Raw genomic sequence first — 17,380 nt, 5'->3', positions numbered from 1 at the left:
ATGCAGTCATCTAATATGAGATGAGTATTTTTATACCTAGAGGTTGATGTGATTCTATGTATGTTCTTAACTTTAGGACAGCTTAAAAGCATTTTACAATTCAGCTGATCTGTAAAACAAAAAAAAAAAATTCTTCTTTATTTTTGTTGTGCCACTCTTTCTATTTCAAATTAGTTACAAAAGCTTACCTTTTTATGGATGTGAAATCTGTGCTTCTTTAAGCATGTCTCTCTTTCTGCATTTGTAAAATGACTTAAACTGATTATATGATTACCTTCCTTATAGAACTCTCCACAATTTCTAAGCTGAAATAGACTTCCAAAAAGTTAGAGGGAAATGGATGCTCTGACCAGTAGTCTCTGGATTCCTGTAGTATGACATGCACACATAAGTCATTCTGTATCAAAAGAATCACGCTTTATGATCTAATTCTTAAGATTGCCATCTACTAGAGATGTTTACAGCCACTACCTTTATTTACTTTCTAAGAACATTTGGCTCCTAGCTCTATTAATTTGTTCTTGTGATGTCTATTAAAGTTACATAACTTCAGAAAGAGAAAAAGGATATCTGAGATCACAGGCTGCAGAAAATACTTTGACATTTAATAGGTGTCAAGCCCAAGAGCATATGCGTGTCAAGTGTAGGACCACAGTGTGACTCGACTCTAATTAAATACTGTAAAATATTTTTCAGTGTTTTCATACCTTAGTAGTTACTCCTATTTGAGTTGAGCTCTTGAAGACAGAGGAACAGCCTTTATGATACAAAACCAAAATAAAAATATTTTCTTAATGCTTAAGTTGTCCTAAATGCCCAAGTAAAATGTTCTAGAAAAATCTTTGATAATCCAGAAACAGGAGCCTATAGATATGTTCCCAAGTTTTTTATTAGGCTCTTTACAAGGAAGATTTTTTCAACACCTGGTGAATATCTAGGCTCCATGCTCACGAAGAGGAGCAGCAAATTACTGTGCAAAGAAGGAGGAGGACTTTCAGCAACACAGGAATATGCCTGACCTTGTGTCTTCTGAACTGAGTGAGATGGAAAAGAATTTAAAAATTACCAGTCGTCCATTTGTGTATGTGTTTATTTGTATCATGCCTATATGGATGTTTGTGTGTATATATGTACAGACATATAAAATATACATGTGTATATTGACAGTTACTTCACTTAGCTTTTTCTGATTTGTGAGCATTATAGGTGTTGGGGTTTACATATCTATGAGGAGTAATTAACAGTGGGGGAAAAAAAACCAACAATCCACAATACACATTTGGACAAATTAATTTCTTCACATTTACAATGGTAGATGGTGTAAATTAGTCATTGGAAATATTCTTAGAAACTACACAATTTTTATAACTCCAAAAATTTTAAATTCTACATTTTCTTTGGGTTTCTTTTACTGTGATGCTAAAACAATTAATAAGGTACCAATATACAGTGTTAGGATCAGCTTAACTAGGAAATGAGCTACTGAAATACAAGACTTGAAGGCTTGGGAGTTTTTATATGTAGCAAAAGGGCCATTTCCTAAAATAGTTAACGAGAACTTTTGTCAGCATTGTGTTGCATATCTATTTTAAACTTCTTTATTAACTGAACTAGAATAGTTCAGTTCGGAAGGGATCTTAAAAAATCATCTAGTTCCAACCCTCCTGCCATGGCCAGGGAACTTTCCACTAGACCAGGTTACTCAGAGACCCATCCAGCCTGGTCATTGACACCTCCAGGCGTGGGAAGTCCACAGCTTCTCTGGATAACCTGTTCCAGTACCTCACCACCCTCAAAGTAAAGAATTTCTTTCTAATAACTAATCTAAACCTGCCTTCTTCCATCTTAAGGCCATTCCCCCTTGTCCCATCTCTACATGCCTTTGTGAAAAGTCCCTTTCCAGTTTTTCTGTAGCCCCCTTTAGGTGCTGTAAGGTCTCCCTGGAGCCTTTTCTTCTCCAGGCTGAACAGCCCCAACTCTCTCAGCTTGTCCTCAATGAGATGTTTCAGTCCTGTGGTCATAGCAGTGGTCCTCCTCTGAACACATTTCAACAGGGCCACATTTTTCTTCTTTTGGGAAGCCTAGAGCTGAATGCAGTAATCAAGGTGGGGTTTCACAAAAGCAAAGTAGAGGGGAAGAATCCCCTCCCTTGACCTGCTGGCCAGACTGCTTTTGATTTAGCCATTTGGCTTTCTGAGCTCGGAGTGCACACAGCCAAGTCATTATTGAAATTTTGTCCACAAGCACCCCCGAGTTTTCCTTCCCAAGGCTGATTTTGGTCCATTCTTAGCCTGAACTTCTGCTTGGGATTTCTCTGACCCAGGGGCAGAACCTGGCCTTGTTGACTTTCCTGAGGTTACTCTTTTATTATTGCAGTTAACAGTCAAACTGTGAGTTACTTTTCCTGACTGAACATTGCAGGACAAGTATGTCTCAGGCATTGAAGGACTTAGCAAGACTATTACCAGAGCTATGTAAGCAAAATGTTTTCCCCCTTTTCTGTATGAGGAAGAAATCTTATGATCTTGTCCAATTGCTTCCTTAGAAATCAGTGGAAAAATTGCTTTGGCAAACATTTCATGCATGTGTTAACAAGCTCCACAGAGCTTTCTCTTCTCCAGGCTGAACAATTCCAACTCTATCGCCCTGCCTTCACAGGAGAGGTGTTCCATCCCTCTCATCCCCTCCCTGGCACTCCTCTGGACTTGCTCCAACAGGTCCATGTCCTTAGCATCTCTTTATCATGAGATACAGATTATTAAGGCATTTCTCAGACAATTTTTTTACCAGTGATGTCATTGTGTGTGACATACAGCGATGATACAGTACAGTCTGGGTTGTTAAATAGTTTGTATTTTGTTTGAAAATGGGAAAAACCTACTGTAGCTCTTGCTGTGCATATAGAGGAGAGTGAGTCTAACAGCATTGATTCATATATGAGAAACCTCCTGTAACCTTTCATCCTCCTTAGGTTTGTGAATACTTGTAATTAGTATAAATTTCATTGCCATGAACCATTATGTCCTTTCAGTGTGCTAGTGTATGTGACTGACTAATAACAGATTTATAAATATCACACTCTGAGACAGTGGAACCTTGAATCACTGGTACATGATGGCAGCTGATGGATGTTGATGCTTGAAAGCAGGCCAAAGGTCTACCTAGACAGGTTTTTTTCTTTATGTGAGCCAGTAGCAGATGCTTGGAGCGGGGAACAGAAGACCAGGGCAAACCAGGAGCCATGCAGCTGGGTATCTTGTCAAGCCTCTGCTGGTTTGCCTATCTTTGAGCTTTGTTTTATTTTGGGGGTTTTGTTTAGTTTTTTTACTGCTGTGAAGTACAAAGATTGTATGTTCATAGAACAATCTGTGAAATTCAGCTTTTCCTACTTGTGTAGCAGTAATTTCTGTTGTACATCATTGTTGGTGAAATACAGGAAAATCTCTCCTGTAGGTTACTTTGCATTTATTAAATCTGAATAATGTCCTCATAGCAGCAACTGCTGCCACCTAGTTTTTCACCCCTTTTGTGAATCATCTATATCTACTGAGTTCTGATGTGAATGATGTGATGAGACAAGTGAGGACTCTGTCTCATGGGAGTCAAATTTTTAAGAGCCTCAGGTGAGATAAAATTTAATTTTCTAAGTCATCTGAAAATCCAAAGTCTGTCATCCAGATCACTCTTGTCCCTATGTGAAGTGACTCTTTCTAAGATTGTTAGTGCATGCAAGACTTATCTTTTCTACACATGCCCAAATTATTCTTTGTCAGTTTTACTCATTAGTGCAGCTGCTGAATCTCTTAAAAAAATTTCTACTTTCTTGCTTATTCCAGATGTTAAGTTTATGATTCTGAAGTTATCCAGATTCATAATGACATGGGGTTTTTTTTATTCTTGGTCTTTTTCCCTCATTCTTTCTCTTCAGCACCCTCACACCTTCCCTCCCCCAACACTGTGTGTCACTGTGCTCAAGCAGCTGTCCAAGGACAGCTGACAGAGGAGTGGGTAGCTGTGCATCACAGATCCCAGTTCAGCAATTTCCTGTGGAAGTTTCAGGTGATTGTCATATGGCCCAGGTAGCTTATGACTACCCATGCTTAATGGTGTGCAGCATCTGAGAATAGTTCCTGCAAAGGTTGTTCTTTGCTTGTGGAGTTGTGAAGGGGACACTGTCAGTTTTTTTCTGCAGCCTTATTTTCTTTATATTGTTACCATTGTACTTTCATCCCTATAATCTGTTTGGCAGAAATTGTGCTTAAAGAAGTGCCTTTTTTTCCCTCCTTTTGTTTTTTTTTAATCCTAACACCCCTAAGGATTTGTACCTCAGCTTTTCTTTTAAAATTTCTTTATTTACCATATTTTCCTTATACATCTACTTTGCTAGGTTAGTTCTGGATTTTCCTCATTTGAGTAGGACCTAAGTTCTCTGGTGGATGTTCCTTTCAATTGCTATTTAATTCAGCCTTTGGAGGGGGCAGAGAGAGGGAAGGAAGAACGGTGGTTGGGTGTTTTGGTAGGTGTTACACATTTCCTCTGAGTTTCATATATTATGATTTCAGTTGCATTATACCATCTGGCTTGTTCTCTTAAAAAATACTCATCTCATGTATGGAAATGTCCTTTTCAAAATTAAATACCACTGTGTGGATTCTTAATCTTTCAAAAAAGATTTTTCTAAATGCATATGGCCACTGGCAAAGGGTAGCTCTTCAAATAGCAAAGTTTTGAACCAGATTCTTCTCATGCCTTAAGATCAAGGCAGAAGTTGCATGATAAATTTTTCTCCTCTTGTTGTCCATTTTAAAACTAGTTGAGCTGAGAGATGTGTGGGCATCTTCATAAGCATCACAAAGGCATTATTTTGGGATTTGGGGGTTGGTTGTAGCTAAACAAATTGTTAAAACTTGCAGGCTCCTGCCACTGCCTCCCCATTCCTCACTGTCCTGGCAGCCGGAGGCTGTCAGGTGTGTGTACTGCAGATGAGCGAGGTGCTCCACTCGGGCTCACCAGCAGCTCATTAAATGGGTGCTGGACTGCCTCCAAGACCTGTGCTTGGTTTACAGTACTACAGTAATAAAGCCCTGTTTCTCCCCCATCCAATTTGTGTGTTCTCCACACCCTTGAAAATGTGGACTCTCCCCCTCCTTCTAGTTTATTAGGTGAACTTTGAATCCCTGTTTCTAAACTTGAGATTGGCCATCCTATCTCTTATTTCCCCTTTTTTCTACTTGCAGCTTTTTGCCACCAAGTAAAGTTATTTTTGCTTTAATTGCTCCTGGCACATCTGTTCTCCTCCCCTGTGCATGCAGTGACAGCTTAGGGGTATGTGAGGCCATCATGGGCTGATAAAAGGAAGTGTTGGAGGGTGGTTTCTTCTTAAGGAAAGTTTCCTCCCCTGCCCCTAAAGGTAAGTGTTACCAAGCATGAGTAGCTGGAAGATGTCTTAAACATTATTCTGAAATTGGGTGTGAGTGAGAGAATAACACACAAAAGTGTTTGTGGAGAGAGAAACAGAGATAAATTTATACACATTAGTTAATTTTTATATTCCAGTTTGATCTTACTGCTTTTCCTGGAAATAGGATAGAATGAAAACCATCTAAAGACGTGCATTTTTGTGGCATTGTTTAAAATTCAGCTATCTGCGTGTAGCCCTGTTGATGATAACAGTTGAGTTTGGAGATTTAGAGCTAATGTAAGATGTAGTCTCCAGTGGCTGAAGTCATAAAAGCATCAAGTGTTGATGCATTGTAGATTTTATTTTTTGTTAAGAGACTTGATGAAAAGCATAATTGGAAATAGGTGACTGATTTGTCTCCTCAGTGTAGCAATTCATGCATTTCTGACATATGGAATGGCTTTATGGTGTTCTGGTACTAAAAGCTAGCCTGTGAAATGTTCACTTTCTGCTATAAGCCCTTAGGCAACATGGTTATGGTTTGCTGTCATGCAGGAGACTGTTTATATCAGTAAATGTGAGTGAAGTTGTGTGCTAAAAAGTAATGTGGCAGCTATAGCTTCCATTTCTCTGCATGGGCCAGCCAGACTTGCTGCAGTCTGTTAACCAGTTGTATTATGTAAACTGGAGTTTTTTCTTGAAGTCCTTCTCACTCTCTATTGAAATCAAATAGGCAGCTTTTGGAGGCAGAAAAATTTTATGGGAGGTTATTAACTAGATATCTAGCTGCTCTATGTGGTTTTGTGTGCAGTTTAAATAACATTTTCCTCTTAAAGTGGTCATCTTTAAAATGATCTTTTCATACATATTAAAGCCTTATCCATAACTTTTCTATTAAGTCTTTAATGTGTTCTCATAGATAAATTGAAAGGAGCTTGAGCTTTGCTCTGATGAAAGCCATGATGCCTTCTAAAGATGGAGCGTGGGGGTGGCAATGTGCTCATGCAGCATGAAAGCATTCAGTTCTTTCCCTGCAGAATCTCCTGCAAGAGAGGGCGCCTGTGCACTCAACACATGCAAAAAAATTCAGGCTGGAGGGCTGTTGATGAAGACTCTCCTCTGGAATTAAAGACTTGCTTATTTGACTGTTGTTCAGAAAGGAACCTAGTGACACACTGGTCTTTTAAAATCACTGTGAATAGTTAAAACTTGCAGAGCTGTAGTTGTGGAAATGCAGATCATGATTTTCACAAATGAAAACTCTTAAAAAATTAAAGGACTTCTAAGTTTTGTTGGGTTTTTTTTGTTGTTTTTTTATTTTTTTTTTGGTTTGTTTTTTTTTGGTTTTTTTTTTTTTTTAATAAGCAAATCCAGGAGGTGGGGGAGGGAGAAAGGAAAAGCTTTGAAGTCTCTGAGATCTTTTCCCTAAGGTCAGAAGTTTCTGGTGATGTAACATACAATACAGGCTAAGCCTTCACTTATCAAGGTTAAAGTTGACAGAGCTTGTATGAACTTGTCAATCATAGGAAGCAGGCAAAAACAAGCCAGCTGTTGTGAGGCATGGCTTTGAAAATCCTCTGTGTTACAGTAAATGAGACGCAGAGGTTGAGACAGATTCAGTTCTGCAAGGCTTTCAAACTGGCTGGCACATTTGCAGGGATGCAAAGCTCACATATCCAGTGAATATGGGTAAAAAGCTGTAAATCCTGGTAAGATTGTCTTGTCTTTAGCGTTAAAGCATGAAAGAAATGGCTAGAGATGTATGCCTAATTTACCATTTTTTGTCACTTGTGAACAGAAATTTGCAGTGTTAATTCATACAGTATTTCTTTTGTTCTTCGGGTCTTTGAGCACAGGCTGCATCTTCTGCCTCTATCAGCAGAAGCTACAGTAGCAAATTAGCAATGATGCAATGCTTGGTACAGAATTTTATTTTGCTTAGTGCAGTTGATTACTCTGTTTGCTGATGGGTTGGGAGAATAGGGGGAAAACGTGAGTTAATTCCAGCTAAGATGCTCTGTGTGCATATGCTCGCACACACGCGCCGTTTTTAGCAGCTTTTGTTTTCACAGTTGGCATCATGCACACTGGAATTAGAAGGCAGTGCCTTTCGAAAATACTTGTTTTCTGGACTGAGGGCTGCAGTGCCGTTGTTGTGGCTCAGGGTGCCAGGCTCAGGGTTCCTCTCGGCTAGGGGTGGTGCGAGAGCTTTTCATTTTGTTATTTGCCTGGCAAGCCTGTTACTGGGAGTACAGGCTTGTACGAAGACCTTTTCCACAGCAGCAGGAGCTGTTAGCTGGGAGTGTAAGAGAATTGGATGTGACTATTAGAAGCAAGCGGTGAGTGTGGCTCAGAGTGAAAAGATTTCTATTGAAATGTGTGCATGCTAATTAATTTAAACAACTGGTTTAGGATTTTTTTTTCCTGTAGAGATGAGCTAGCTATGTGTTCTTTTTGGTGAGAGAATGCCTGAGAATCCCAGGTGACCTAGTTGTTATTCACAAAGTGTTTCATTTTATAGCTTGTCTTCTGTTACCTAATTCTTGTTCAGCTGCAAGCAGCTGTTTTTAGTAGTAATAGCAACAGGAAAATAGCAACAGCATTATCAGGACAAAAAAGTCTAAATGAAAAAAAAAAACCAAAGGAGTGGCAACTGGAATGTGGGTTTTTTTTTTAGTAAATTGACAAAATATTCATTCTTCTTTGAGCTTTTTTTAAATGTGACTGTGATTTCCTTGTTAGCAGTGTTGGAAAATATTGTCTTTTGTCTCTGCAGTGGTTGCCATTTGTGTAATATGATGGTTCTCGTTATACTGTTGGGATATTCTGATGATTGAATTCAGTGTGTAAGTACTGAACACATTAACTGGCTGACTTGAGTAGAAGTAATTTTAATTCCATGCAGGTAATCCCCTGTGTGCTGGGAGAAGCATGAAATAGATAAAGCAATAAGAATACAGCCATAAAAATTACCTTTTATTGTTTATTTTTGATGTGCAGCAGAATGGAGGAGGGGCTTTTGTTTTCTGAACTAAGGAAAGGAAAGCATCGCTCCCCCTGCCCTTTCCCACAAGATTATTCCCTTCTGCCTAAAGGCCCTTGTGCTGCTGTAAGAAATATAATTTTAATCAGATTTTATTTTTGTTATGGGCCTATGTCTTTTGCTGTTACCCATGACTGGCCTACATCAATCAACATAACTTTGTTTATTTACTGCAGAATTGGAGTGGACATGTTCTTTGTTATTTATTTATTTCTGATTTTCATGGGGAAAGAGGTGACATTTTTAGAGAGGCAGAATGAGATATGAAAACTCAATGCAGTGTGTATGTTGCCATGCAGGCAGGTCAGGAGAGAAATTCTGGTGGGATTGATGGACTGGCAAGCAGTGCCTGTTAATGTATTTTATTCTGTGATAAAGCCAGGTGATAATGCAGGGGTTGTTAAGGTAGAGTGACATTTTGCTTTATCACATTGGGTGCAACAACTAAGTTGTATTTAGTGTGACTGACTAAACAGATAGCTGCCATTGAGGCACAGATAACGTTAACAGGCTTTCAGAGACAATTGAAAAACCAAGACTTGCACCATGATAAACGGTTTGTAGTGTACCAGTGATGCGCTGTGGGATATACTTTGTGAAATATCTTGCTAGTTTTGTACCTTCAGTTGTCTTCTGACAGGCCTTTCCCCCCCACCCCCCCTTGAGAGAGAGAAACCATTCTCTCATCATTCATTATTCTTTTCATCTTAACACGTGTTTTGGTTTCAGGACCGTTTGCTTCAGTAGTGCTTCTTGGATGCTAGTTGCCATCCTCTGTCTCTTCAGACCAAGGCAGTGGATAGCTCTACTGCTTTGTAGTGGCTTATATGCTGTGCCTCTTCATGGCATGACTGTAGGGTACAGCCATCATGGTTCTTTAGAGGGCTCTTTATTCTCTGCATTTATCTTTTAAGATTTCTAAGTACTTTCATAAAGCTCTCATATAGCATCTTTGGAATATGCTTCCGGTGTTGCTATCTGATGGGTAGTGTGTGCTGTACTGATTCAGTAGTGAAAGCAGATAGAGAGTTCATCAGAAAAATGAACCACTGGTGAAATAATTGCCCTGGTATTGCATGTCCAAATTCTGGTGTTGTGTTGTCAGTGTCTCCTGAGTATTGCAATAGTAAAACCAATTTAAGGGCTTAAGTGGTCCTGGACCCTCTGAAAAAAAAAAAAAAAAAGGATATGGGACTCAGATGAGGATTCAGATAAATAATAGAAGGGAGACATCTATGTGCAAGTGAAGTCCTGAGTCAAGTTACAGTCCGCAGAGAGCTCAGGTTTAATTCTAAGTTGGCTAAACTTGGTTGGCTAAATTGTTGTCTAAACACAGGTGTCTTGTGAGACCCAAGATAGCCTAGCATATCCTACTCGGCTTCCACCTGCCTCCTCTTAGGGGAGCTGATGCCTTTGAACCTTTAAAGTTTATGAAATCATAGAAGACACCCATCATGCATTAGTTAGTGCTTATCAATATGGATTAAAATGTGGCATTAGATGGCATTTTTTTTCCTGAATTTACAACAGTCTTGCCCTATGCACCCCCTTCTAACTTCATAGCATTGTGCTGTCTCAAGCAGAACTATACTGGATAGAAGAAACTGCCCTTTATTTGTGCATTATTGCAGAAGTGCTTTTGGATCCCAGTGTGCCAAGTGCCAGACAAATACACAATGAAAACATAGTTTCAGTGCATGAAGTTCATAGCTTAAAAAGTATTGGCAAGAGCTGTGCCTATAAACGGAATTTTGTCATATGCAAAGACAGTATTTCCCAATTGCTTTAAGCCACATAATTATCTGTTTCAAGCCAGGTCGGGTCCTTGATGCAGTTTTCTGTGAGGCTGTACAATTCCTACTGCTAGTATGCTGGAAAGAGCAGGAAGGCAAAGCTCAAAGTGTCTAAGAAGGAGACTGCCTCTTCTGGCAGAGTATCTTCATATGGTCAACCTGAAGGGACTGCAAAACTGTGGCCTTGATTTTGAGAGTGTTTGTTTTTGTAGGGTGAGGACTTTTACGGACGAGTCGTGCTCAGGTATGAAGGCCTTTTTCCAGTGTAGCTTGTAGTTGTTGAGAAGGAATTTAAATTAAATCAGAAACAGCCATTCCATTTGCTCTCCTTTGCCAGTGAGTTAGTGCAGGACATAGCACTAGTTACATAACTGTGCTTTTGTTTTATGGTGAAACTTTTGCACAGAGGTCAGGTCTTTAACGAATGATACATTTTTCAGATGTTGGCTAATGCATTTTTGCAAAGCTTATCTAGTCTGGGATTTTGAAGTTGGAGCGTCTCGTGGCACTGTTTGGGTTGGCCTGAAGTGTTCTCAAGAAACTGTAAATCAGACAGATAAAAATCAAACACATTGAGTTTATTGAAATCACTTTAATTTATTGCGATACAACATTGGATCAGATCATTCTATCTCTCTATCGAGATTTAGTCAAGTCTTGAGTATGGGGCAAATGAAGAAAGTGATTTGGAGTTGTTTTTTATGGCAACCTAAAATGTTATTCTTCTGATAGGCATCTGTACATAATGATTAATTTTTGTAAATGCTCACTGACTCCACTGGCAGGCTCCAGGTTCATGTGTGTGTATGTGTCTATGGTTTAACCTTCATGCAAGAGCTCACATTACTGTTACCTCTCTTTGGCTTGTTGGAATAGCCTGTTGTATTACTGCTCAGGGGACTGGGGGTGTCCAGGCTAGGGATGAGATTTGGGAGGTTTTTGCCCAGCTTAGTCTTTACATGGCCTTTACATTTCAGTCTTGAGTGTGTATTCTCCAAGCTAAGGGACCCAGAAGGAAACTGAGAGATGTACTTGTCCATTTAGGTAGAAAGTACTTTGTGCCAGTATGGAGATCCACATTCCCACCCCCACTGCAGTAAGTGATGCTGGTGTGGCTATGGCCACTGGGAAAGTGCAAGACACAGAGCAGAGCTCTTCCTGCATTCACTGATGAGTGCTCAGCCTCTTGTCTCTCCACACAGATCCCCTCTGGGAATGCTGAGCCCTCTGCTTAATTGAGAGCTTCTCAAAAATGTGAAGGACTGGTTTATGTAATGAAGCAATTCCTTCTTTTCAGTTAGAAGCCTACATTGGTTTTCTGCTTCCTGCCATTTAGATATGAAAACTCTTACAGCAAAATTCTAAAAACAAATGCAGTAGAAAAGGTTCATGTTAGAGTCCTGTACTAGATTCACCTTTACTGATTACTGCTTTGTAGCTATAGCATAAGACTCTTAATTACACTTCCTTTGCAGCTCGGGTTAAGTGACTGGTGTAAGTTGTCTGACAGTGAAAGCTGTAATGTGCCTTGCTGGGGTGGGGAATGTGTGAGCTTTCCTGGTTCTGTTGTCCCAGAAAGGCTCCTGGCTCCTGCAACGTGGGTAATTGTGGCATTGTATTATGGGGGTGGGGGAGCTTTGGGTTTGAAGATAGCTAAGAGTTTAATGTTTTTGATGTTGGCTGGTTTGTTATCTAGAATGAAAATAGTAATTAAGTCAATTGTCATGTTTTCAGATGATTTAAAACTGTTCTGTCTCTCACTTTGTGATGTTTGGTTATAAATTATGAGTTCCTTTCAGTGGTATGTTATCTTTGCATAATCCTGTGGGCCTCATTTCCAAACCAGCTGTGTTCTGGGCATATTATTACATGATGCACTGACAAATAGCAAGCAGCTTGGTGGACTTCTCAGTATTGATAATAATGTAACACCTTTGCAGGTTCTTGCCACTGTGTTCTCCTGGGGCTTGAAGCTTGTTTTCTTTTCCTCCTTTCTGAACAGTAAGCTTACATCTCTCCAAAATAATGTGATGAGCATGTTTTGCATGAAGACGCGCTCACACTGAATGCAATTTAGCTTCAGTGTTGAATGTAGCCACCACCTCTCCTCAGACCCATTCTGTGTGGGGCTGCAAAATTTTTTATTAATTTTGTGGAAGCTGTATGAAGTCTTGTGTGTAATCTCTGAATTTTATCTCCATGTTTGCAAATATGGCATCTCTAAATTTCTCTCTGCTGTAATTCTTTATGTCCTTTTGCTCAGTTTTGGAAAGTGACAGGACTGCTAGAGCATTCATTACTTTTGAGCCAGATAAATATATATATATATACACCAGTATATTGGTTACATGTTTTGGATATGCAGATGTGTCAGATTGGTGGTGTTCTCTGTCCTGTTTGCTTCCACCAGCACTCCCAATCCAAATGTGCATGCGAAGTTCATTATTTACTTTGCAGACTGGCTGAGGTAATGCATGTAATTGATGTCTTTGCAACATTTTGTGTCATACCCTTGATTTTTCTGTGCACCTGAGAGCATCTGTTACACTGGTTTTTGTTGTGGCTTATGGATGTGAAGGTGAATTGGGAGGCCAGAAGAGCTTTTGCACAGGTTAACAAGGAGAAAATTGTGCTGTTCGTGGGTTATCTAGACAATGAAAAAATGCTGGCTTAAACACAGTATTTCATATGTAAGGCCTTCAATCAAGTCTTCTTTGGGTAAATATTTCCATTAAAATTAGTGGATGTATTTACAGGCCTGGTTCTGCTTACATTGAACTCACGAGGGACAATGAGCTGACTCTTGAGATGCCAAGGTGCCATGTAACCAAATCTGAATAGTGTTGGTCTTTCTGGTCTTTTGCATAATTTTTTACTTCACAAAACTGTCCTTCATCTACTGTTAAAAGAGGAATCAATAAATACTGTTTTGTAAATCAGAATTGACTCTGAATTTGTCAGAAACTTGAAGTTGTCTGAATCAACTACTCTTAGGTAAAGAAACCTGAATGTCAACAACACTAATCTCATTCATGTTAAATTTAAAATTTACCAGTTAAAGTCAAATTTTAAGGTTTAACACTTCACATGAGAGAGGGAGAGATTGTGTATGTGACTTGTCAGGAATCCAAATCTAATCAGTCATCTTTCCACAGTACTTCATTTTAAATATTTGTATTAATTTAATTAAATTAGAAATGCGGTGTATACTTGCTCCAATTTTTTTCTTCTTGAATTTACATCAGACTTTAAGCTAATAGTTATTTTATGTGCTTTTATCTCAAATTTTGTTTTCCTACACAGCGGTGTTACCTGCCTATAGATAATCTCAAAACTGGTACAGTGATGTTAATAACATGTTTACATTAAAAAATTCAAGTAAACTTTATTTTACAAATAGGCTGGGAAAGATGCCTCTTTCACAGTCACCTCAAAAGAAGGCTTGAGAGGTGCATCACTAGAGGATTGCTATTTAAAAATACAGAGACCAGCACTGTCAGTAGCATTATTTACATTAGTCACTCTCTAAAGCCTTTGACTTTGTTGCAGCTTGTTTTCTGAGCTCATAATGTCTCATCAGCTTCCTTTAAAGCAGAGGGCAAACCAGTCTCCTCTCAGGGCTCCAGAGGTACTTTTCTCCTGCCTTCTACTCCTTCCCCAGTTTGTCTTTATCTGGTGAGCACAAATGTACTACGTGTCTCATGGCAAAGGACAAGCATGGAACTTCGAAAGGACAAGCATGTTTCCTGACTAGAGGGACAGAGTGTGAAACTGGAATAAGCCCAAAAACATTTAGGATAAGATAAGGCCTTTTTGGTCATTGTTTGTCATTTGTGCTGACAGGGCAAAAGAAGTTCAACCTTAAAATAAGTCTGACTGGAAAATAAACCTCTAAATTTTCTTTTCTGCCTTAATTCAGGCGATAGCAATTTTCCCTTTCCCAGTTTTTTAGCTTCAGCAAACGTTTTGTTTGCTCTCATTTCATTTTTCAGCAGATACACAAAAATTCAACCTCCAGATTCATAATAAAGTTCCTGGTATTCAGTTCACATTTTAAAATGTTATTGAAGTATTATTGCACCTTGATAAGAAACATGTTTCACACACTTTGTTACTGACTTTGGAACAAGAAGATAATTAAATTTTAGTATTAGAATTCCTCTTCTGGAGACAGTTTTGTTTTCTGCCAATGTTTGGCCATTGGCTGTGCATTTAACTAAGCTGTGCACACTGCAGCGCCTCCGGTTACCCAGAGGTTGTGTCATGTCCTGTGGTGCTCCATACCCTAATTTAGCCTGACATTGTTTTGACTCATCACATTAGATTAGGTACACCATGTGTGCCCATACATGAGAGGATGTTTTTGTGCTGTACAATTACCATAGATTGGAGGAGTTGGTGTTCAGTGTTGGATGTGATCTCGGTTCAAGTTTCCTGGGTTGGTGCATTGGCCTTGCACCAAAGGAAATAAATTCATACATCATACTAAAAGCATGTTATTTTCTCTAGGCAAGATGACACAGGGGCCCTGAGGGAAAAGCCACAAGAGAAGAGTGGTCAACTGGACCAGAATTCAGGTCACAAGTGGAAGTCTTCTGTCAGACCTTTGCACGTGCAAGAACCTACAGTTCTGCCTCACGAGAGTCGGGGCAGGTCTGGGACATTGCCTAGTGACTACCGATACTCTCAGGAAAATGTGAATGAAAAGAGCAAGGATTGTAGCCTGCCTCACCTGCCCTACTCTGAGCCACAGACCTTGAACGAGAATCATTCCTGTCAGTCCTGGGACAAAGGAGAGGAAAACCATAGAATAGAGCCAGTGCCGCTGAACAAGAAGCGTGGACCTGCTCCTCAGAGGCCACCACCACCTAAAAGAGATAAATACAGGCGACCAGATATTTCTGCACCATCGCTCGGCACCTCTTCTGAGTCTCTGCTGGTAGCAGCCAGCCGTCCCTTTCTGTCCTCATCCCCCAGCTCCGCCCAAGTCTTTGCCAGTCAGTTCTCTCTCTGTCAGAGTCCTGCAGCTTTCAATGGAAAACTGAAGAGTGCTGATCCACAGCATCTCCAGCAAGTGTCATCCACAGAGAATGTTTGTCAGCACTTAGAAGAAAAAACACACCTTAAGTCTGAGTCTTCCAAGTATCGGTATCTTCAAAAACCTGGCATGGAGTCATCAAGGTCCCCTTCTCCCCAGTTTGCACCACAGAAGCTCACTGATAAACCTCCTGTGTCCCTACAGGATGAGAACCCAGCCAGGTACTAGATGTAACTATTTTACTATTTCATTAACACTTTTTGCCCAGTTAGACCTTATTATTGATTGTTTCTTCATTTTCTTCACACATCCTTCAAGTTCATTAAGCGTTGAGCCATTGCAGTATATTTTAGAGACCACAGACTTGTGTGAAATTCCTTTTGGTACCATTAATGTCCTTCAGCTGGTCTGTGGTTTCTTTTAGTTGACTTGTGCTGCCCAGGTGTTACGCCTGGTAGTTAGTAGAAAATGAAAGGGCAGGGATTTTCCTCTGAAAGTACAGGCAAAGTCAGAAAAGTCCCTGTCATCATTTCCCCTACCTGAGTCTGTATATAAACATGAATCAGTATAGGGAGGGGCAAAGCAGATGTGGGAAGGGAAGCTGGATCCTTTGTGAGAACATCTGTTCTGAAAACACACAGAGTAATTAATATACACTTGGCCAAATCATGACTGGTTATATGTTGGTTTTACAGTGAAATGTGGCACTTCAGGTTGTCTGTGGAGGGGTCCTCAACACTTTATGTTGACAAGGACTGAACACTCAGTAGGAGATTGTCAGTCATTTCCCAGGGTAGATATACTCAGAATTAGACAACTGACTGAAATTAATGGATTGCTGCATCTGTCATATGCTGCTAACATCATAAAAGGTTATTCTCCCACAAGATAACAGACTCTTCCAGGAAGCTCAGGAATCTTGGTTTTCATAAATCCTTCAGCACTATAATTCATGGTTAAAGAATGAAAACAAAACCTCTGAGCTGAATTCATGCAGAGGTTGCTTCTCTGAGCAAAAAGCAGTTGACATGGCTTTTCTCTACTCTAATGTAAATGGTTGAACAAACTCAGGCTGCTTTCCATTTTGCCTCATGACATGAAAACATGAATCACTTTTTTTTCCTAAATAGGCCTTGATGTTTTTCCTCTTACAACTGGAGGAAAAAATGAGGTTTCATTCTGCTGTGTTTTTAACATGAAGTAATAACATAATTTACAATGAAAAGTGCAATATGTCTTATGAGCCCTAGAATCCATGTAAGGTAGATGACAATAATGACTTGCATAATATTTTGCTTTGACTTCCTTAATGTATTACTTTACGAACAGATAGGAAGGATGTGTAGAAAGGCAACTGTATTTGTCCTTCCTTTTTGCTAAGGTTTAATATTGAAATGAGCACTGAGGTATGCCTAATTATATGCCCATATGTGAATGATGAAATACTTACCCTGCGAATCTTTTGCTAACATTTAAAATTCTTAGGCCCAGACAGCTCTTGTTTGCACACAACATACTGTCCCCAGTTAATAATTAAATTACTCACTAAAACAGGTTTGGCCAAAAAGGACAAGTGTGGCAGCCATACCTCAGAACTTTTTATATGAATAAAATATGTTAAGTAGATTTATCTTAATACATAGTTAATCAGATTTGGCTTCTTATTTCTATTGGCTCCTTGTGTATGAGCATTTGGACGTGCCACTTTGCATGCTGGGGGCAGCTAATGTTTGATGATCTTAGCTTATAGCTTTAATACTCTTTTAAGAGAAGTCTTGTTCACCAGCAGACCAAAGTGAGTGTGTGTGCAGGGTTTCCCGCAGTGTGTGGGGCAAACACACACCCATTACTGTGTGGTGTACTGATGGTGTACTGTACACTGATGGTGTCCACAACTCAGTTATTGCCAAAGATGGCCATTTAGCAACAGCAAAGCTGAAAAGAGTGCATCAATAAATTTCCACTAAACCTAAACTCAAGTCAAGGAGGGACTGTTTGTGGTTGGGTTAAGCTTTGGAATGTCCACAAGAGTTGCTGCAAGTCAAAAATTTCATTCTGCCTTTCCACAAATGGAAAACCTTCAGAAATCAGGAGGGTAGTGATTG

The 17,380-nt window shown here is 39.6% G+C and overlaps 1 protein-coding gene across 3 annotated transcripts in view; it reads left to right on the top strand.

The window, feature by feature from the left end:
* SHROOM2 (shroom family member 2) overlaps positions 1 to 17,380 on the top strand; it is a 117,998-nt gene that overhangs the window by 85,575 nt on the left and 15,043 nt on the right. For all 3 annotated transcript variants that reach the window (XM_068180094.1, XM_068180096.1, XM_068180095.1), the window contains exon 6: positions 14,747 to 15,496. In XM_068180094.1, the coding sequence (XP_068036195.1) occupies positions 14,747 to 15,496 (750 nt within the window). The remainder of the gene's footprint in view (positions 1 to 14,746; positions 15,497 to 17,380) is intronic.

The sequence above is a fragment of the Anomalospiza imberbis genome, chromosome 2, assembly GCF_031753505.1.
Source record: "Anomalospiza imberbis isolate Cuckoo-Finch-1a 21T00152 chromosome 2, ASM3175350v1, whole genome shotgun sequence".
In the NCBI taxonomy this organism is placed as follows: domain Eukaryota; kingdom Metazoa; phylum Chordata; class Aves; order Passeriformes; family Viduidae; genus Anomalospiza; species Anomalospiza imberbis.
Note: the sequence above shows the minus strand (reverse complement) of the source record. Positions and strands in the feature narration are given on the sequence as shown.